The sequence below is a fragment of the Ipomoea triloba genome, chromosome 15, assembly GCF_003576645.1.
Source record: "Ipomoea triloba cultivar NCNSP0323 chromosome 15, ASM357664v1".
NCBI lineage: Eukaryota > Viridiplantae > Streptophyta > Magnoliopsida > Solanales > Convolvulaceae > Ipomoea > Ipomoea triloba.
Window position 1 is genome coordinate 20,766,729 of NC_044930.1, and position 19,781 is coordinate 20,786,509.

General features: G+C 34.3%; 1 protein-coding gene across 1 annotated transcript; it reads right to left on the reverse strand.

Moving 5' to 3' along the window:
* Positions 1-15,423: 15,423 nt before the first annotated feature.
* LOC116007389 (flotillin-like protein 4) lies at positions 15,424-17,436 on the reverse strand. The gene is made up of 2 exons (XM_031248049.1): positions 16,407-17,436; positions 15,424-16,055 (listed from the first exon to the last, which is right to left on the reverse strand). The coding sequence occupies exons 1-2, from the start codon at positions 17,331-17,333 to the stop codon at positions 15,555-15,557; spliced, it is 1,428 nt and encodes a 475-aa protein (XP_031103909.1). The 5' UTR covers positions 17,334-17,436; the 3' UTR covers positions 15,424-15,554.
* Positions 17,437-19,781: the final 2,345 nt, after the last annotated feature.

Consider the following 19,781-nt stretch of genomic DNA (forward strand, 5'->3'; position numbering starts at 1 on the left):
GACGCAATTAGACAGTACAACAAGTGTATTACTCCACACATTCTCTCTCCCACTCATATAAACAATACCCTAACGGAAATTCATGGTTCCAATCCAACCACAGGCAGTTGACCATCTTTAAGAACCGATTCCTCAGTAAAACCCAACCAAAAACGGGGAAAACCCACAAACTTATGTATCTGAGACGATGAGAAACGGCAAGGAGCAGGGAGGAGGGCGACCGGAGGCGAGGAGCAACGGAGGTTGCTTCCGGCGGCTAGGCTAGCAGGGGCGAATGCGACCAGCGGCGAGGGCGGAGAAGGAGATGGCGACCGGTGAGCAGTGGAGTGGCGCGGATGAGCGGAGAAGAAGATGGTGCGGCGATGTTTAGATCCAGATCTAAACATTTAACTAAAAAAAATTAAAAAAAAAATAGTTGCGTCCGAAGTTGGGAACTTCGGACGCAACTACTGTAACGCTACGGACCAGCTGCGTCCGAAGTGGGTACTTCGGACGCAGCTGGTCCATTTTTTTTTTAAAGAAAAAATAATTAAATACCAGACATTTTAATTACAAAAATGCCACCGCATCACTTTACGCGTCCAGAGTTTCAAACTCCGGACGCAAATTCTCCTATATTTTTGATCAATTTTGTACTAGTGTGAGTCCCTTAAATAATAATAATAAAAAAAATCATTCAGACCCACAAGTGGACAAAAAAGTGCAATTGACTCATTTAGCAGGTTAACAACGGGTAAAACTGCAAAATTTGAATTGGTGATAAATTAATGCTAAATTTGAAATGATAAGGAAGACAACCTGATTGTCTTCGATTACTTTACTTTTTTTTAATATTTAAAAAAAATTAGTCAACTAAACTAATATCACATCAAATCAGTCGTTATACCATGGACCATGGTCCACAATACATTGTATTGTGGACCATGGATCATGACAGATACTGCAGTTGTGTGGAACTGATACTGCAGTTGTGTTGAACGGATACTGCAGTTGTGTTGAAAGGAAACTGCAGTTACGTGGAACAGAGGCCGTGCCATCCGTCTGGAACTGCAGTTGTGTTGAACGGATACTGCAGTTGTGTTGAACGGATGAATGTTCTTTGTTCCACGCAACTGCAGTTTCCTTTCAACACAACTGCAGTATCTTTTCAACACAACTACAGTATCCGTTCAACACAACTGCAGTATCAGCTATAATCATGGTCCACAATGCATTGTGGACCGTAGTTATGACTGATATTGCAGTTGTGTTGAACGGATATTGCAGCTGTGTTGAAAAGATACTGCAGTTGCGTTAAAAGGAAACTACAGTTACACGAAACAGAGGTCGTTCATCCATTCAACACAACTGCAGTATCCATTCAACACAACTGAAGTATCTGTTCAACACAACTGCATTTACAGACAGATGAAATGACGTCTGTTTCGCGCAACTGCAGTTTCCTTTCAACACAACTGCAATATCAGTTCAACATAACTGCATTATCAACCATGACCCATGGTCCACATTGCATTGTGGCCATGGTCCACGGTATAAGGACTCATCAAATACCGACTTTTAAAAAAAATACACAAAGAATCCAACTTAACAATAATTTATTGTTAAATCAGCTTTTACCGATTTTTAACTAGCTAAATGAGTTAATTGCACGTTTGCCTACTTTTGGGGCCTGAGTGAAGGTTTAAAATAATAATAATAATTTTAAGGGCTCAATTGCACTATCTTGACCACTTTGAGGGCTTAATTGACATTTAAACCTAAAATAATTTTCAGTTCTTTCAAACTTTGTAACTAGCAAAACTTAAATTACTGGATTTAATTTTGGCAGTTCATGTTTTTGCAATTACTGTTATGGTTAATTTAAAATTAATTTAACATTTCCATTTTTATAGACAATTGGGGCTCGGCCATACTATGTCAAAGTTGGGTCTGACGATGTTGACAAAATTGGCATGACTTAGAGCATAATCATCCGTGGTTATTTAGTTGTTTATGTTAGATACATAGCTCACATGGAGGAGAGAAAGAGTTGGAGAGAGAAAAATGGGGAGCTTCTGCAAAGATTGGGTTCTTGGCTGACAGGTGGGGTTTGGAAACAAGGGTTGCTGTGTGCAAAACGCGCACATCAGCGCCCATCGGGCGCGTGCACTGGCGCATCAGACGCACCTGACACAACTGGTTTTATATATTTTTTTAAATATTAGATTTGTTTTTTTTTTCATCCCCTCTCATTTTATCTTTCCTAATCACAGTTACAAAATGCTACTTGGACTCTTTCTTTTGCGGAAAATGCTACTTGGACTCCCAAGTTCTACTCCCTACTTTTACTCATCATACAAAAGTTTGATGTTGACACTTTTCTTGGGACCATGTAGTAGAACTCTTCTTTTGCTATTGCTGATGGTTCTTGGAATTGTCCAGGTAGAATACATCAGAAGTGATATTTAATGATTTTGACATTTTAGTTAAAGTAAAATTTTGGTCTTGTTTTATAAATGGTTATTAGCTGATTGGGTTAGATGATATAACTAGTTGATAATATTAGCTGATTGTAGAAAGTTGTATGATAAATTAGCTGTTAGTTGATAGCTGTTTGGTATAATTTTTTTCTCAAAAAATTAATTGAAAAAGTTACTTTGAGCAACTTTTTGAATTTTAACATTTTAGAGTTATAAAAAACTTATTAACCAAATACTTATATTGATTTTGTTAACTAAGTCAAACAATTAATAGTGGTCAAATAAGTCAAAATTGACTGATAAGCTAACTATTTTACCAAAGAGGGCATTCCTTGTTTTCAGGTGTGCTTAGTTTGTGGCTTTGTGAATCATGAAACCCACTTCCATATTTCTTAAAACAACTAATAGAATATATATAACACTTCCTTTGTAGCCAATTTGTTCACTATCTGTTGGTTACACTGACTCCTATGGAACTTGATATGATTATAATTTTGTTCAAAGAACCAACTTAGTAATCCTGCTTTAGGCTGCTAAGTTAATATTGGAGAATTAACTCAGATAGAAAAGAAGATGTCCATAATTAAGTTATAATTGGTGTGTAATCTGTGATCATTTAAGGTGCTTGTTCTTTTTGCCTACTGTGCTTGCTCCCTTTACAACCTTTTGATGATCTTATAGTTGTTGAGTTGTGTGGATTACTCATTTATGATATAAATATTCAGTGCATTGCTCCTTTACTATAGATATTCTTTGGGTTTACTTTTTCCAGCTGCATTATATTTTTAATTTGTTCAAGTTATTTATTTCTTAGTAATGCTGCATTAGTGATGTTTTTCCTTGTGCTATCTACTTTTTTCGTAAGTGTCTCATATGTGGACAATTTTAATTGATTTTTTTGTGAGCTTTTGCAATTAAAGATTAAATTTATTTTGCTCATATAATCACTTCTATGGTCTTCTCACCCACAATCTCATCAGACCACTTTGACTTAACTAAAGAAAGCCTAGATGCAGAATTAATTCTCCTTATAAGGGTACAGTCTGAGAATAAGCTGGAAAAAAAAAATCCAATACTCACAACTATACATATATATTTATATTTCTAATTTATATTTATATTTATATTTGTAATTTGTGATTCACTAACCAATGTACTATATAATTGTCCGCTTATTTCTTGCCTTACCTATTGTTTTAGACTTCCGCGAAGGCGTGAAGCCACTTTAGAAACACGGTATTTTTAATTATTTTTTTTTGCAGATTAATATTATTGAGTAGCTTGACTTTAGAGTTAGTATGTCACTTTGACATTGTATTTGTGTGTTTATTTATTTTTTGAATTTTCTTGTTTAGCTTGTTGGATAACGGGACAAAATGAAGAAGAACAATATAACATATTATACTTAGGGCCGGTCCTGAGCACGGGCGGGATGGGGGACCGCCCAGGGCCCCATGCTAGAAAGGGCCCATCCACATATATGTATATGTATACATATCTATATTATAGTGTTATATTTAGTGTTATAGTTATATTAGAAAACAAAAAATTAGTGTTATAATTATATTAGAAAACAAAAAATTAAGAATAGATGAGACTGCAGGAAGCTGGAATCGACGCTTAATTAAATAAATTTAGAAATAGAATTGACACGGGGACACCTAACTATCTATTAGAATCGACACCCTAATCGGCTAACCCATTCGTCTTCTTAAATAAATTTTTTTCCCAATTCAATTCATTCTTGCATCTTCGTCGACGATCAACGATTGTTCTTTTGTTCACCCGTTTGGGCCCATTGTCCGTTGTAACATGTATGTTTTATTATATTTCTACTTTTTTTTGTCTTTACATAATGTTAGCTAAAAAAACATTTATATGGAAGTGAAAAAAGGAATAAAGAAAAAAAACAAGTAGAGCAGCTAATAGAATCACAAAGAGGAGCTATAAATAAAATTTTCAATCTAAAGAAAATTTAAGTGACCAAGACCATGTTAATGAGGGTATAGCTAATTTGAGTGGTGATGATAATGTAGTAAATAATGAGAGTATAGCTAATTTGAGTGATGATGATAATGTAATAAATAAAGAGGGTATAGCTAATTTTAGTTTTTCATATAGGGGTCCACTTTTTTTTTTCGCCCAGGGCCTTCAAAATGTTTGGACCGGCCCTGATTATACTATGTCAATGTGGTAGTATACTGTATTCTCTTCTTCTTCTTTTTTATTATAGAAATAATATTTTATACATATTTTAATTACTTGTTTATATTATGTATAATAGTTATGTCTTACGAAGGTTTCAACACAAGTGATGAACCTTCAAGTCCAAGTGTTGGTTCTTCAACAATACCAATTGACATGGAAGAAGTAAATCCAACACCAGATGTGGAAATCATAGGATTGGAAGGAACGAAAGATGATGTTGGAAAGGAAGTTGGTAGAGAAGTTGAAGAAGTGCAAGGAGATTGTGAACCTTATAAGAAGCAAAGGAAAAAATCATCAGTTATTTGGCAGGAAATGACAGTGTTGTGACTTGAGAATGGGGAAGAAAAAGTGCAATGCAATCACTACAACATCAAATTGAAAAAGCAAAAGGATGGCACAACCATATATACAATATAAAAGACATTTAGACAATTGCATAAAACGCAGATCAATCTTTCAGGGCAAAGGAATATTTGTATAGTTCCATCAACACAAAAATCGGAGAGTGTGAGTGGTGTTCAGAGTTGGAAGTATGATCAAGCAAGGATGAGGGAGGTTATATCTCACATGATTATGGTTCATGAATTGCCATTTTCTTTTGTTGAGTATGAACTCTTTAACATAGTCATGCAAGCTGCAAGTCCATATTTTGAGCGAATTGGTCGAACAACAACCACAAAAGATTGTTGGTCAACTTATGAGCTAGAAATGAAACGAGTACAAGGGTTGTTGAATTCAGTTGACAAAATTAGTATCACAACTGACATTTGGACATCAAATCAGAACATTCAATACATGGTGATAACTGCTTATTTTGTGGACATGGATAATAAGTTGCATAAAAGAGTTCTAAACTTTGTTGAAGTGCTTCCCCCGCATACCGGTACATGTGTTTGTGATGCAATATTCAAATGCTTGCAAGGATGGGGTATTGAAGAGAAAGTGTGGACAATCACGGTGAATAATGCTTCCTATAATGATTCAGCTGTGAGGTTATTGCATGACACTCTTTCTTTTCATACAACTTTGCTACTAGATGGTAAGTTGTTTCATGTTCGTTGTTGTGCACACATATTGAATATTCTTGTGCAAGATGGTCTTTTAGAGATTAAGTCTATCATTGAAAATGTCAGAGATAGTGTGAAGTATATTAGTGCATCACCTCAATAGTTGCATAGTTTTAATGAGATTTGCAAACAGCTTCAAGTGCCTAACAAAAGTTGATTTTAGATTGTTGCACTAGGTGGAATGCAACGTTTGCTATGTTGTCTTCTGCTTTGGATTTCAAGCAAGTATTTCCTCGGTATCAACTTCGAGATCCAAATTACAAATGATTGTCTTCTGATGATGATTGGCAAAAGGTTGAAGAGATTTGCCCTTTATTGGTGCATTTTAATGAAGTAACCAAAATTATCTCAGGTAAATTATTATACAATTCTAAACTTTATATTAAAGTTAATACCCAAAATGGTCCCTTGACTATAGCGAAATTCACAAATTGGTCCTCGACTATTAATTGAACCCAATTAAATCCTTAACTTTTCGATATTTACCTAATTTAGTCCACTGTTAGTTCCACCATCTATTGACCGTGAAATCTAAGGATATATATGTAATTTCAGAAGCTACATGTGTTTTCTCTTCATTTTGTTCACAGCTCAACATCCGCTTCTTCCTATGTTGTTCAGCGTTAGTGAAAAACATTTCATTCAACATAAATGCCAGGTGAATCGAAACCGAGTGTTGCGAAATGTTGCCCAAAATTTGTTGTTGCCGATTATGCTTACCACCCAAATCACTAGGACTTAGTTCTCGCCTCACAAATTATCACCCAACAAAGTCTCAGTTGCTGTCAACATGGAGCAATTGCTACTCAGAATAGCACCGCCGAACTACCAAGAACAACTCGCTGACTACAGGGGTAATTCTTCACCATCGAACGAACGCTCCTTTCGTATTTAGTCTTTAAGTGAAGGAGAATATAATCCTGCCGCTACTACGACTTGTATTGTTGCTATTTGGGGAGGAAATCATACCGTGCTGCCGTTGGTTGCTGCTGCGATCCGCGAAGCTATGGACTGCTATGGAATTTGTTGTTATTCAGTGGTTGCAATTAATCACTTGAGAAAGTATCATGGGTTTTGCCGCCTAAAGGTTCTGGAAATTTTGAAACTCTCTAAAATCACATAAATTATCATCTTATACTTGTCATAAAAAGTTGAACTTCTAGTCAGGTAGTTACCGTCATCTGATCATTGGGCTAATGTTAACGTTCGTGGAGCAAAGAAATGTATTGCCCCTGAAGACATCACTAGATCGCAGGACTCTCATGTGGTCTCTTCAAGACCCTTGAAGCGGGTGTGTCCTTACTATACACCCATTGTTGAATCGTATCCTGTAAAGTCAAACTCTAAGAAGTTATTAATAGCCTTGGAGACAAATTGTAAGAGACAAAGAGTAGTATGTAGCTCCATCACGTACAATCACTTGGAAAGGGATCTGAAACTGGTGGATGCATGATGTGTTCCTTTCTTCCGTGATTCAAAAGTGATGCCTGGGGTTATCATCAGCCATTATATTATAGTGGAACATAACACAACACAATGCTACGTTGCCATCTCCAAATCACCTTTGTAAATATGAAGTTTTTATTGGTCTTCGTACATGCATATGAACATGCAGTAGCAAATTTACAAACCAAACAAGCAGTAGGCCACACAGCTTCATTCAGCTGACCAGAGTAAAGACGATAATTTGAATATCGGAAGTAAAGAGATTCTGAAGAGAAAAAATGCATTGATGAGGATAAGAACCATCCAAGGAGGGAGTATTACCTACACTTGGATTGAAATTGATTAAATTTTATTGAGTTAAAAAAAACATAGAGAGAATAAGTCAACAAAAAAAAACAATAAAAAAAAAGGCGTTGGACCTGCAAACTCCGCCGACCAGCTCGCAACCGGAAGCAGGCGAAGGCCAACTCTCCATCGCCCTCCTCTTCCTCAGGCCACCTGCACGGCGAAGCGAGCTCGTCTTTCTATCTCATCTACTCCGACATCCATTACTGCCACCGCCATCAATTCCGCCTCAGTTTTCACTCGCTCTCGCATCGCAACTCGTTCTCAGGACGCGTTACTCGTTAGTATCTTCCACACTTCAACAATATAGGATACGCTCGAAGAAAAATTATGGCTTCTTTTAAATCTCATAACAACCAGGTAAAGAAAGAAAACAAGTAGCTTGTGAAATTACATATATATCCTTGGATTTTACGGTCAGTAGACCGTGGAACTAATTGTGGACTAAATTAGGTAAAAATTGGAAAGTTAAGGATTTAATTGGGTTCAATTAATAGTTGGGGACCAATTTGTGAATTTCACTATAGTCGAGGGACCATTTTGGGTATTAACTATTTATATTATAACTATCATATATGATTGTTATATAATTAAATTATTTATTTTTTGAATATAGGTTGTGAATATCCAACAGAAAATTTGTTTCTTCCTGAACTATATAACATCAAAGAAATTCTGTCTTTAAGTCTGAAAGTCTAGAACCTTGGACGAAAAACATGGCTCGAAGGATGCAGCAAAAGTTTGACAAGTATTGGGGTAGTAGCAATCTATTGCTTTCTATTGCTGCTGTTTTAGACCCTAGGAATAAGATGACATTTGTTGAATTTGCTTTTCCAGTCATTTATGCTGAGCATGAAGCTACTAGACAAATTGCTATTGTGCGTGATGCTTTGAATGAGTTATACAGGATATATTTGGATAAACATGCAACAGTTTCAAACCAATCAATGGACAATGATTCTCAAGCAAGGAATACTTCTGAAAAAAAGGTGTTACTTCTAGTTGGAAAGGGAAGGGATTGGCTGTTCAAACTGGGAGAGCAAAATTTGATAAGTTTGTGAGAAATGTTGATACCGTCCAACATGTGAAGTCTGAATTATATACTTATTTACAGGAGGGTGTTTATATTTGTGAAGGAGGTTCTACTGAATTTAATGCATTGGATTGGTGGAAGTCAATGGACTTGAAGTTTAGAATATTATCCAAAATGGCATGTGAAATCTTATCAATTTCAATCACAACAGTTGCTTTAGATCAGTCAACATTTAGTGCTGGTGGTAGGGTTATTGATACATATCGAGCATCTTTGAGGACTGATACTGTTCAAATGCTACTTTGTGGAAGTGACTAGTTGCGTAACTTATATGATATGAAAAGAAAACCAAAAGTAAGTATTGTCAAATTTTTTATTTAATATATATCATTTATCTTCATTACTTTATATGTAATATAACAATATATATCATTTAATGTAGTTTACTGAAGATGTGAAGACGATATCACGGGAATGAACATGGAGTGATGGTATTAGGCTTGGTATTAAGCTTTTGGAACGACGGATGCAGAATTTAAATATCTTATGATTTATGTTTTTATGTTTTGGCATGTAATGTGAACAGACAAATTATGTGTGGACTTAGATTTTTATTTTGATATTAGATGCTATGAGTGGACTTATTCAATTATTTGTATTAGTTTTGTAGTTGTGTTGTTTGTTTGATTATTGTTCGTGAACGTAGATTATTTCTTGTTCACGAACAAATTGTGTTCATGAACATGTACATGTGTTTTTGGAAGGTAAACGTAGCTATTCCATTAATTCATAACATAAAACATTTACATCAACGATCAATGAAATGGTAAACCATTCCTTACAGTCAGACATAGAAACAACTTTTCTAACTATGCTATAGAAAACTTGAATCGCAGACTGTTTCATAACTAGGAAGCTATGTTCCTTCAAGGAGCTTAAAGCTTCACCAAAGATCTGGGTCTTCATCATCATTCTTTTTTGCTCGCCCATGATAAGATCAACACTTGCCGAAACCAAACTAAACGATTTATGGTAATGATAATGAAAAGCTCGTGAAAGTAACGAGAGGAAAAAGCCCGTGAAAGTAACGAGAGGAAAACACAATAATAGAGAAAATAAAAAGTGGTAAAGCCAAAGTAGGGTTGGGAGTTCAAAGACTACCAACACAAACCCCAATATCTACCTACTATTATTTTATTCAAAGGGAAAGAAAACGGAAGAAGAAGATCTGTGGCGGTGACCGGAGGCGGACGGAGCTGCAACGGAGGTCGGGGCGGAAGAAGAGCGAGAGTAAACGTAGAAAGTGACCAAAACTGCCGGCTCAAAGCTCCATTAGAGCTCCGGCCAGAGGCCGGCGGTGGAAGCCGAAGTTGAGCAGCAGAGAAAAGCTTTTTGTTTTAGAGAGAAAAGGGAGGCATGTACATGTGTTTAGTTATTAAGTGTTTACGAACATGTTCGTGAACGAAAATTAATATGTTTGTGAACGTGTTTGTTAACGTTAACGAACATGTTCGTGAACGTGTTTGCGAACGTTAACGAACACTAACGAACGCTTAACAAACGAACACGAACAGGACGTAATACAGAACCTCTAGGTGTAACCTTCCGCTCAATACTAGAATCGATAAATGAAACATAACATTTGAGGTTGCATTAATCGAGGATACACGACAGAAGGAATTGATTTTTAAAAGCCTTAACAAACGAACACGAACACGAACACTCCAAAATTCTTAACAAACAAACGCGAACAACCTTCGTTCGTTTATGCTCGGGTCGTTAACAGTCCTATCTATAACTGAATTTATTCTCTTATACTATTATTTGAGTTTATCTTTAATTAATAATGGCCCCACTAAACTTCAAACTCTTAATTGGAAAGCTATGTATGAAGAATTGGTAAACCACCTTGACTATTTACATACCAATAAGATAAGATTAGAGTGAGTACAAATGTTGTGGCAATATGCTATTGGCTATTAAAATTAATTTAATATTCCGTAAAATCAATGGAAATACCACAGCCCTTGTTTAATGACCAATTAATACTAATTAAATTGTTGTTTGGCAGATTTTGACTTCCTGCAATTCTCTTTATAATAATGAACCCAGCGATTAGGGGAAATTTCGGGTAGAAATTTGAATACAAGTAAAAGACATTTACATATTCTCAGTACCTTTTTTTTTTTGTCAGACCACGCGGTGCACTGAGTACACTTTAACTTTCGCATCGAATCGACCTAATTAAGTGACAAAGTGTTGATCATATTGACTTATTCATACGAGAGAGGGTTTGAACTCCCAACCTCTCTTAAAGGACGAGAGTACACGGCCATTCACGCCAACCAAGTTGGTTAACATTTACATATACTTAATTTTGTGTTTTTCATTTTTATTTTTTTTATTATTCATTATCTATTTTTGTGTTTCCAATAAAACAAGCAAATGAATAAGGTTCAAATTGGCCACTGAACGTAACCTGAAAGTGCAATTAGGTCACTGAACTAAAAAAAAGTGCAATTAGGCCACTGAACACTCCAAATGTATGCAATTTCACCTAATAGCAGGTTACCATATATTTCATCAAGTTACTTTCTTACGGGGACAGTGAATTGATATTTTAAAATAATTTTTAATAATAACTATTAAAATAAAAAATTAAAATATTTTTTTAAAAAAATAAAAATATACACACACACACCATAATAAAGCAAAAGTTGTTTTGTGAAAGAAGTTTACTTTCCGTACATAATAATAATAATAATAATAATAATAAACACACTTACGCCCACCCAATTTAGGGGAGGGCGTAAGTGTGTTTATTATTATTATTATTGTTATTATTATTATTATTATTATTATTATTATTTGAAAGGATTATTATTATTATTATTATTTTAATTATTTTAATTTTTATTTTAATAGTTTATTATTAAAAATTATTTTAAAATGCCAACTCATCGTTCACCTAAGCAAGTAACCTAATGAAATGAATAGTAACCAGCAGCAGGTGAAATTGCATACATTTAGAGTATTCCAGTAGCTTAATTGCACTTCTTTTTGGTTCAGTGGCCTAATTGCACTTTTAAGTTATGTTTAGTGGCCAATTTGAACCTTATTCCACAAGCAAATAAGACCTTGTGGTCAAGTGGCATCCGGTATCTCGGTTAACACTCCCACATGGATAATCGGAGTGGGTTCGAGCCTCAGTGGAGACAACTGTTGACTCGTTATGCTTCAGTAGGTTGAGAAAGTAGCTATGAACAAATACTACATTGTAATAGAGTCAGTGGTACTCAAAAAAAAAATGTTCTCTATTTTTTTCTCGATAAAAATACATAAATTTTCTAATTATGAACGCATAGTCTTGCAATTATGGAAATATAGTATATTTAATTTTCAACTGTTGGAGCTTTCTTTTTTTGTTCCTTAAGTTAATACTGAAATCATGTTTTTAGCCCATTAAAAATCTGCAGTAATGTTTGGGAGAAGAAAAATTAAATTCATTAGGGTGTGTTTGGAAAGCAGGAAAATAATTTCTGAAAAATGTTTTCTGGAAAATGAGTCATTTTTTGGAAAATAGTTTGATTTCTAGTGTTTGGTTGCATTTTGGAAAATTGTATTTGTGTGTTTGGTTTATTTTCCGGAAAATGAGTGAAAAATGAGTAGAAATGTATAATTATATATATTTTTTATTTTATTTAAAATATAAAAATATATATACTAATAATATTTATTATAAATAAAATTTAGAAAAAAAAAACATACACCTTCGCTGCTCTGGTTTCCGGTGAAAATTAGAGCAGATCTGCTCTAGTTTCAGCCCTGCCGGAAACCAGAGCCGGCGGACTGGTTTCTGGCGGAAACCAGTTTGCCGGACTGAGGGAGGGAGGGTTATCCCTCTCTCAAATGACGCCATTTTCCCTTCCAGAAAATGACTTCCGGACTTTTTGTTGGAAGTCATTTTCCGGAAAAATACACTAATTTTTTGTAGTCAACGAAAAATGTTTTCCGTTGACCATATTTTCTGGAGGTTGCCAAACACTCAAAGCCCGATCATTTTCCGGGTTACCAAACACTTCCTAAATGTTTATAATTGATTAATTGAGGGACTAATTATTATTTTTTGGGTAAATATCAATAGCTTGCCAGTTGGCAAGGAATTTCATGGATGCCTTCAAATAATTGCTACAATTAAATATCAAGAAAATTGCATCAGAGCCTACTGTCATAGAGAGGGAAATTTGATGGAAATTGCAAGTATAGAATCAGTCAATTTTTCTTGTATAAAAAGGAAAGTAGGAGAGGCAGAGCCAAAATATTATATTGGAGTGAGGGGGACGATGTACTTATTGAAGAAATTTACAATGTCAATCGATATTAGTACCGACTATATCTAGTATAAATATATATACCATACATGATTGTACTAGATATTATTTAGAGCAAATATCATTTTTAGTCCCTCAACTATAATATATGTATCAATTTTGGTCCTTGACTATTAAAATTTTCAAATTAGGTGCATGACTATTCAATTTGTATCACATTTGGTCCTTGACTATTAACATTTTCAAATTAGGTGCATGACTATTCATTTTGTATCACATTTGGTCCTGCCGTTAAATTTTCCGGTTAAATTTCAAGCGAAGTCACTGGTGACCGACTAATTTATTTAATTTTTATTTTAAAAATTATTTTAATACTCCGTAACTTTTAAATAAAAAAAACTTAAAATAATAATAATAATAATAATAATAAAAGAAAACGCCGGTCACCCCCGATGACTTCGCCAGAAATTTGGCTGGAAAATTTAACGGCAGGACCAAATGTGATACAAAATGAATAGTCATGCACCTAATTTGAAAATGTTAATAGTCAAGGACCAAAAGTGATACAAATTGAATAGTCATGGACCTAATTTGAAATTTTTAATAGTCAAGGACCAAAATTGATACATGTATTATAGTTGAGGGACTAAAAATGATATTTTCTCTATTATTTATAATAACTTTCAATGATAATGTGGCGCAAATTGGTACTTTTTTTTTTTTTTACCTAACACAAAATACATAAACTAATAAAACAATTATATTTATTTAAATCTTGTCATTTTTTTTATCAAATAAAAATTTTCAATTATTTTGTTGACAACAATCTTTTTCGATAATTAACTGATATTCATTTTATTGATTAAGCTAATTTAATATTTCAAAATTTGAGGGATGAGGATGAAACCCAAGATAAAAAAATTAAAGAATCAATATTAATTTTTTTCAATTTCAAAATCAATCCTTTAAACTAACAAATATAAATTCTAAAAGTGTAAATATATAATAAAACACACAAAAATCACTAAATAATTAATAAACTAATAAAACTAAAAGTATATACCTTAAATTTGAAAATTTTTGAAATTAAATTGAATACTAATGCCTTCCGTAAGCTAATAATGAATTATGGATTTGTCTATTTAATTTATTTTTTTAAAGGATTTAATTTATTTATTTTCATTTGGTGAATTTGAATTTTAATATATGGTTTGGACTTTTTTTAAACAATGTTTTGGACCTACTTAATACAGTATATACAAAATAAATTCTTTAAAATTTTTGGGGTCTAAAGGGTGTATTTATCCGTATAATAATAATATATTCATATATAATACTGGGGAGGGAAAATTATTGTGTACGGTCCACACAGTTGTGGACCATGGTCCAAAACGACGTCACCTAATTTTATGTGTTAGAATAATGTATAATATGTGTTTGAATAATAAAATTTTTGGGGTAAGATAATGTACATTATGTGTTATAATAATGTATTTTATGTGTTATAATAATGTACATTATGAGTTAGAATAGTGAAACTCCAGGGTAAGATAATGTACATTATGAGTTATAAAAATCACTGTTGCAAAAATCGGTCACCTTGGCTGCCTAGGCGCTAGGCGCTTTACACCGAGGTGAATTGCTCCCTAGGCAGCCGCCTAGCGCCTAAATCAACCGAGTTAATTCGAGCGAGTCGGCCTTGTTATTTTTTTTTTATATTTATATATATTTAAATTTATTTATTTATATAAATAAGAGAAGTAAGAGATATATATTATAATATAATATTTGACATATACTCACACACATGCACTATTTTTTTTTGTTTTTATAGGCCTCCAACTAGGCGGACAGGCCTCCGACTAGGCGTTAGTGTACTGTCCGCCTAGCCTCTAACGCCTACTGCAACCATAAACAAAATATATATTGCAGCGAGTCGCGTGAAAAAAAATTGTGTGAAATGATGTTGTTTTTGGACAGTACGGTCCACACAATAATTATTGTTGGGGGAGGGCCCTCTATCCCTCTACCGGCTCTACGTGCCTCCGCTCCTGAGCTTGCTGTCCAAGTTACCAAAGAAATTGACCATTTGAGGCTAAGAAATGATTTGTGATTCCTAATGAATTTGATAGACCGTCAAATCTAGCAGTGCGCTTCGATTGGTATAATAATAATAATGCCAACATATATTAAATTAATCACCTCAACTAATCCTTTAACACATGCAAGCTTACTTATACACATATTTATAACATAATTAAGAGGTCCCTATTCTGATGTCCACGGCCTGCTTAATGCAAGGTTCGTCCCAACCTGTTTCATTATTGTGTGAATCATATTATTAAATAATATACATTCAATATACAAATAATATATTTTTAATATATTAAAAATGTACATTTTATTATAATCCACAAAGAACTGTGGTCCACACAATAATTTGCCTCCAAACCCTAATCCCAATTCACCATGCTTAGAGTCTTGAGTACAATTATAAGTTCAACCTGCTCCGCAGACCAAGTACAATGAATTGAGAGTCGCACAAAACTTGTATTGAAAATTGTCACATAAATAAAAACACACTACAAATTTTTACTACTAAATTGTCAAGAAAAAAGAAGAAGCTTATTTCAGTTTTAATAATACGACGGTTTATAAATAAAGACTAATTATTAGTATCCATTTTGCCCATCCAAGCTGGCGGCAGCATTCCCGTCTGTTCTTGCACCGTCTGGAACAGCGGCGGCAGCATTTTATAAACTCCGGCAACTTCGCCCAAGGCACCACCGTCTGCGGCGGAGGCAGCGGCATCACCGTTGGTCCAAATACTTATTTTAGGTTGTATGCCCTTCACGGCTTCCGCATTGATCTTCGCGATTTGTTGAAACACTCCGCCGCTGATCAACAAGTAATCTCTGAGGGCGGCGTAGTTTCCGCCCAGAGCACCCAAAAGGGTTCGCAAGTACACGCCTTGAGCTTCTGCAATAGCTTTCAGTCCCTCCGCTTCTTTCTGCTTTGCGTACAATTCTCCGTCTAAGATTTGTTGGCGTTTGTAGAGATCGGCTTCCGCCATTGCCTTCTGAGCCTCTGCTTCCTTCTCCTTTTGATACAGATAGGCTTCTGCAGCTTTCTGCTTCTTGTAAAGCTCCCAATTTGCCTCTTGCACCTATGCTTTCACCACAAGAATGCGTAATTAAAATGAAAATTTAAGTTACCATAGCCGAGGCACAACATTTTTGAGAGGCAATGTGCCAGTCCTGAGCAGGGTGGGTTAAAGACTTATGGAAGCTGAGAATCAACACTTAATTAAGTAATAGAATCACACTCAATCGGGTTATTTTTTAATTTCGCCAAGGGCGACTTGCTCTAAGTATTATAGGGCACATTTTTCACATTTTGTAGAGGATCTCTAAAATGTTTGGACTGACTCTGAGTACAATAATTTCAATATGTAATTTTATTTTTTTTTGAATCCAAATAGTCTTATGACACCAATAATGAATAATTTCTTACATACCTTGGTTTCGTATTCAACGCTGGCTTTGCTCAAGAACTCTGCCTTAAGCTTCTCAGTTACAGTCAACGCATTCATCCTCTCCACCTCCTTCTGCAGCTCTGCATCTCTGAGCGCCACAGCTTTCTTAGCCTCCACCTCCGCAACTTCCGCCTCCTTAGCCCAACCAGCCTTCTTCTTCGCCAGATCAGCGTTGGCTTCTGCCACCTCAGCTTCTCTCAAATTCTCGAAAATCTTAATCTCAGTCTTCACTTTGATCTCTTCCTTCTTCCCCTCTCCTTGTCTCTGAGTCGATATAATCTTGGTTTCCGCATCAATTCTCGCCGCGTTCTGCAACGTCTGCCCTTCACGAGACTTGGACCCAATCTCCCCTTTCATCCTCGCTTCCGCAACGTCAATTTTAGCCTGATTTGCGGCCTCCATTTGGGTCTTCTGACCCAAGTAGGAGAAGTATTCGTGTCCCGGGACGTCAACGAGCTGTTTCACGTTGGCATTGTAGATCAAAAGCCCGAATTGGTTGAGCTCCAGCTGCACTTTCTCGAAAACCTCCTGCTTAAACTCCTTAGTTCCTCTGAAGATCTCTTCCATGGTCATGGACGCGGCGAGGACGCGCGTCTCGCCCTCGATGATCCCTTGCACCAGCTCCTTGACGTGGTGGGAGAGCTTGTCGTGGGGAGAAATTAGCTTGGCGTACTTCAAGAGGCTGGACTCGTCGTCGACTCGAGGGCCGATGGTGAAGACGGCAGGAAGGATGAAAGGGAGCTTCTCGGCGCTCATGGCCTGGACTTCGAAGGTGTAGTTCACCGGAGAAACGTCGAAGACGGTGAAGGATTGCCCGGGAAGAACCCATGCTTTCTTCGAAATCTTGATGTCGGTGATGCCCACACCGGTGATCACCAAATACTCCGAAGCGCTTGCAACCTTATACATGATCGATCGTCAGATGATAAACCTGGAAAAGTGTCGCCGGCCGGTTGAAACTGTGGAATGATGGATGAAGGAAACAATGGTTTTGTTTAGTATGGAATCATAGGAATGATCGAAATCGATGACTTGATTTTATAGTTATGGAAAATTAGACTCTTCTTACCATACAAAAATTACTACATATATAACATAATACGGAGTACATATTTTCGTGTCCAGCCAGTTACCAATTCTCCAAAGTCAAAACAACTCAATATTCAGTGGCAAATTAAAATTCTATGACGTGTACTCCGAATTATGTGTATTGTCAACTTCTCCGAATTATTAAGAATCCTTCTCGTTTGCTAAATACTTTTGATTTGATAGCATAAGGTCTTCAAATTGAGTCTCATCCTAATTAGAGTTTGATAAAATTGTTGAAAACATCTTATTGATAGATTATATTATACTAAAAAAAATGAAGTAACATTCTAATTAATAGCTCTTATGATATGTGTTAACTACCATTCAAAATGGATGATCTTCGAATTTCGATAGGGGTTTAGATTATTTGGACTGAAAAATGTTTAAAAAAGTATACAACAAATATATACTACATTGTAAAGAATCATATGTATTTCAAAATAAAAAAATCTTATATGAAAATTGGGGTCCTTAATTGTTTTTTTTTTTTTACCTATTATTATTGTTGTTCTGTATTTAATTATTAAATAAAATCTTTATTAACTTGTAATATATATAGTCAGACAATTCATGATAACTCAACTTATCTTTTCTAAGATGCCATTTAAGTAGTGAATTTCATAGGAGAAATAGTTTTTTTTTTTTGTTTTTCAAATTAAATTCTAACCGGCAAGAAAAGCTAATAATTTGAGTTTACTTTGATAAAAGTAAGAAGTATATGAAATATTTTAATTTTACCCAATATAATATTAATTTTAGGAATAAGGCTCAAACTGGCCACTGAACGTAACTTGAAAGTTCAATTAGGCCACTGAATCAAAAAAATGTGCAATTAGGCCACTGAACACTTCAAATGTATGCAATTTCACTTGATAGCATGTTACCTTCCATTATTTCATCAGCCTGCTTACATGGATGATGAGTGGACATTTTAAAATATTTTTTAATAATAAACTTTAAAATTAAAAATTAAAAATTAATTAAAAATATTAAAAAATAATATTAAAAAATATTAATATTAAAAAAATTAATATTAAAAATTAATATTAAAAAATATTTAAAAAATTAATATTTTTAATATTTTTATTTTTATTTTAAATATTTATTAAATAATAAACTTTAAAAATAAAAATTAATTAAAATATTAAAATATTAATATTAACAATTAATATTAAAAATATTAAAAATAATATTTAAAAATTAATATTTCTAATTTTTAATTTTTAATTTTTTATATTTATTAATAAAAAATTATTTTAAAATGCCACATCACCATCCATGTAAGCAGGCAACCTGATGAAATAAAAGGTAACCTGTTATTAGGTGAAATTGCATGCATTTGGAGTGTTCAGTGGCTTAATTGCACATTTTTTTTGTTCAGTGGCCTAATTGCACTTTCAGGTTACGTTTAGTGGCCAATTTGAACCTTATTCCTTAATTTTATGTGTAAAATGTAGTCATCATGTTCAAAATAGCTATTATTTGCTTTGCATGTTTTGGTGATTAGGTACAATTGTACAACTTCGCTTAATTATGGAAGGTCCTTGTTATACATTATTATTATTATTATTATTATTATTATTATTATTATTATTATTAAAAATGGCATTTTAGTCCTTCAATTATGACTAAAGTGTAAGTTTAGTCATTCATTTATTTAAAGTGTAGATGTAGTCCCTCAGTTATTGTTAAAGTGGTGAATTTGGTTCCTCGAGGACTACTTTTGCAACCAATATATCACTCAATAAAGTGACTAATTTGACCCCTCAATGACTAATCCCCCACTTTGATAATAAGTGAAGAACTAAAACTGCATCATATCACAAATAACTGAAAGAAAGACTAAATCTATACTTTGTTCATAATTGGGGGACTAAAAGTGAAATTTTCCCTATTATTATTATTATTAAATAAAATCTTTATTAACTCGCAATATAGTCAAACAATTCATGATAACTCAACTTTATCTTTTCTAAGATGCCATTTAAGTCGTGAATTTGATAGGATAATAAGTTTTTTTTTTTTTCAAATTAAAGCTCAAACCGGCAAGAAAAGCCTAGTAATTACCGGGTGTTTGGTTGGAGGGAATTTAAATTCCATTCCCACTTAATTCCTACCTAATTCAGAAGGTAACAAAATTCCTTCGTTTGGTTGGAGGGAATTGCAATTCCGCAGAATTGCAATTCCCTCATTTTCATGGAATTAGAATCGCATGCCCCCCTTGAGATTTCAATTCCATGGATTTTAGGAATAAAAAAAGATACTCCT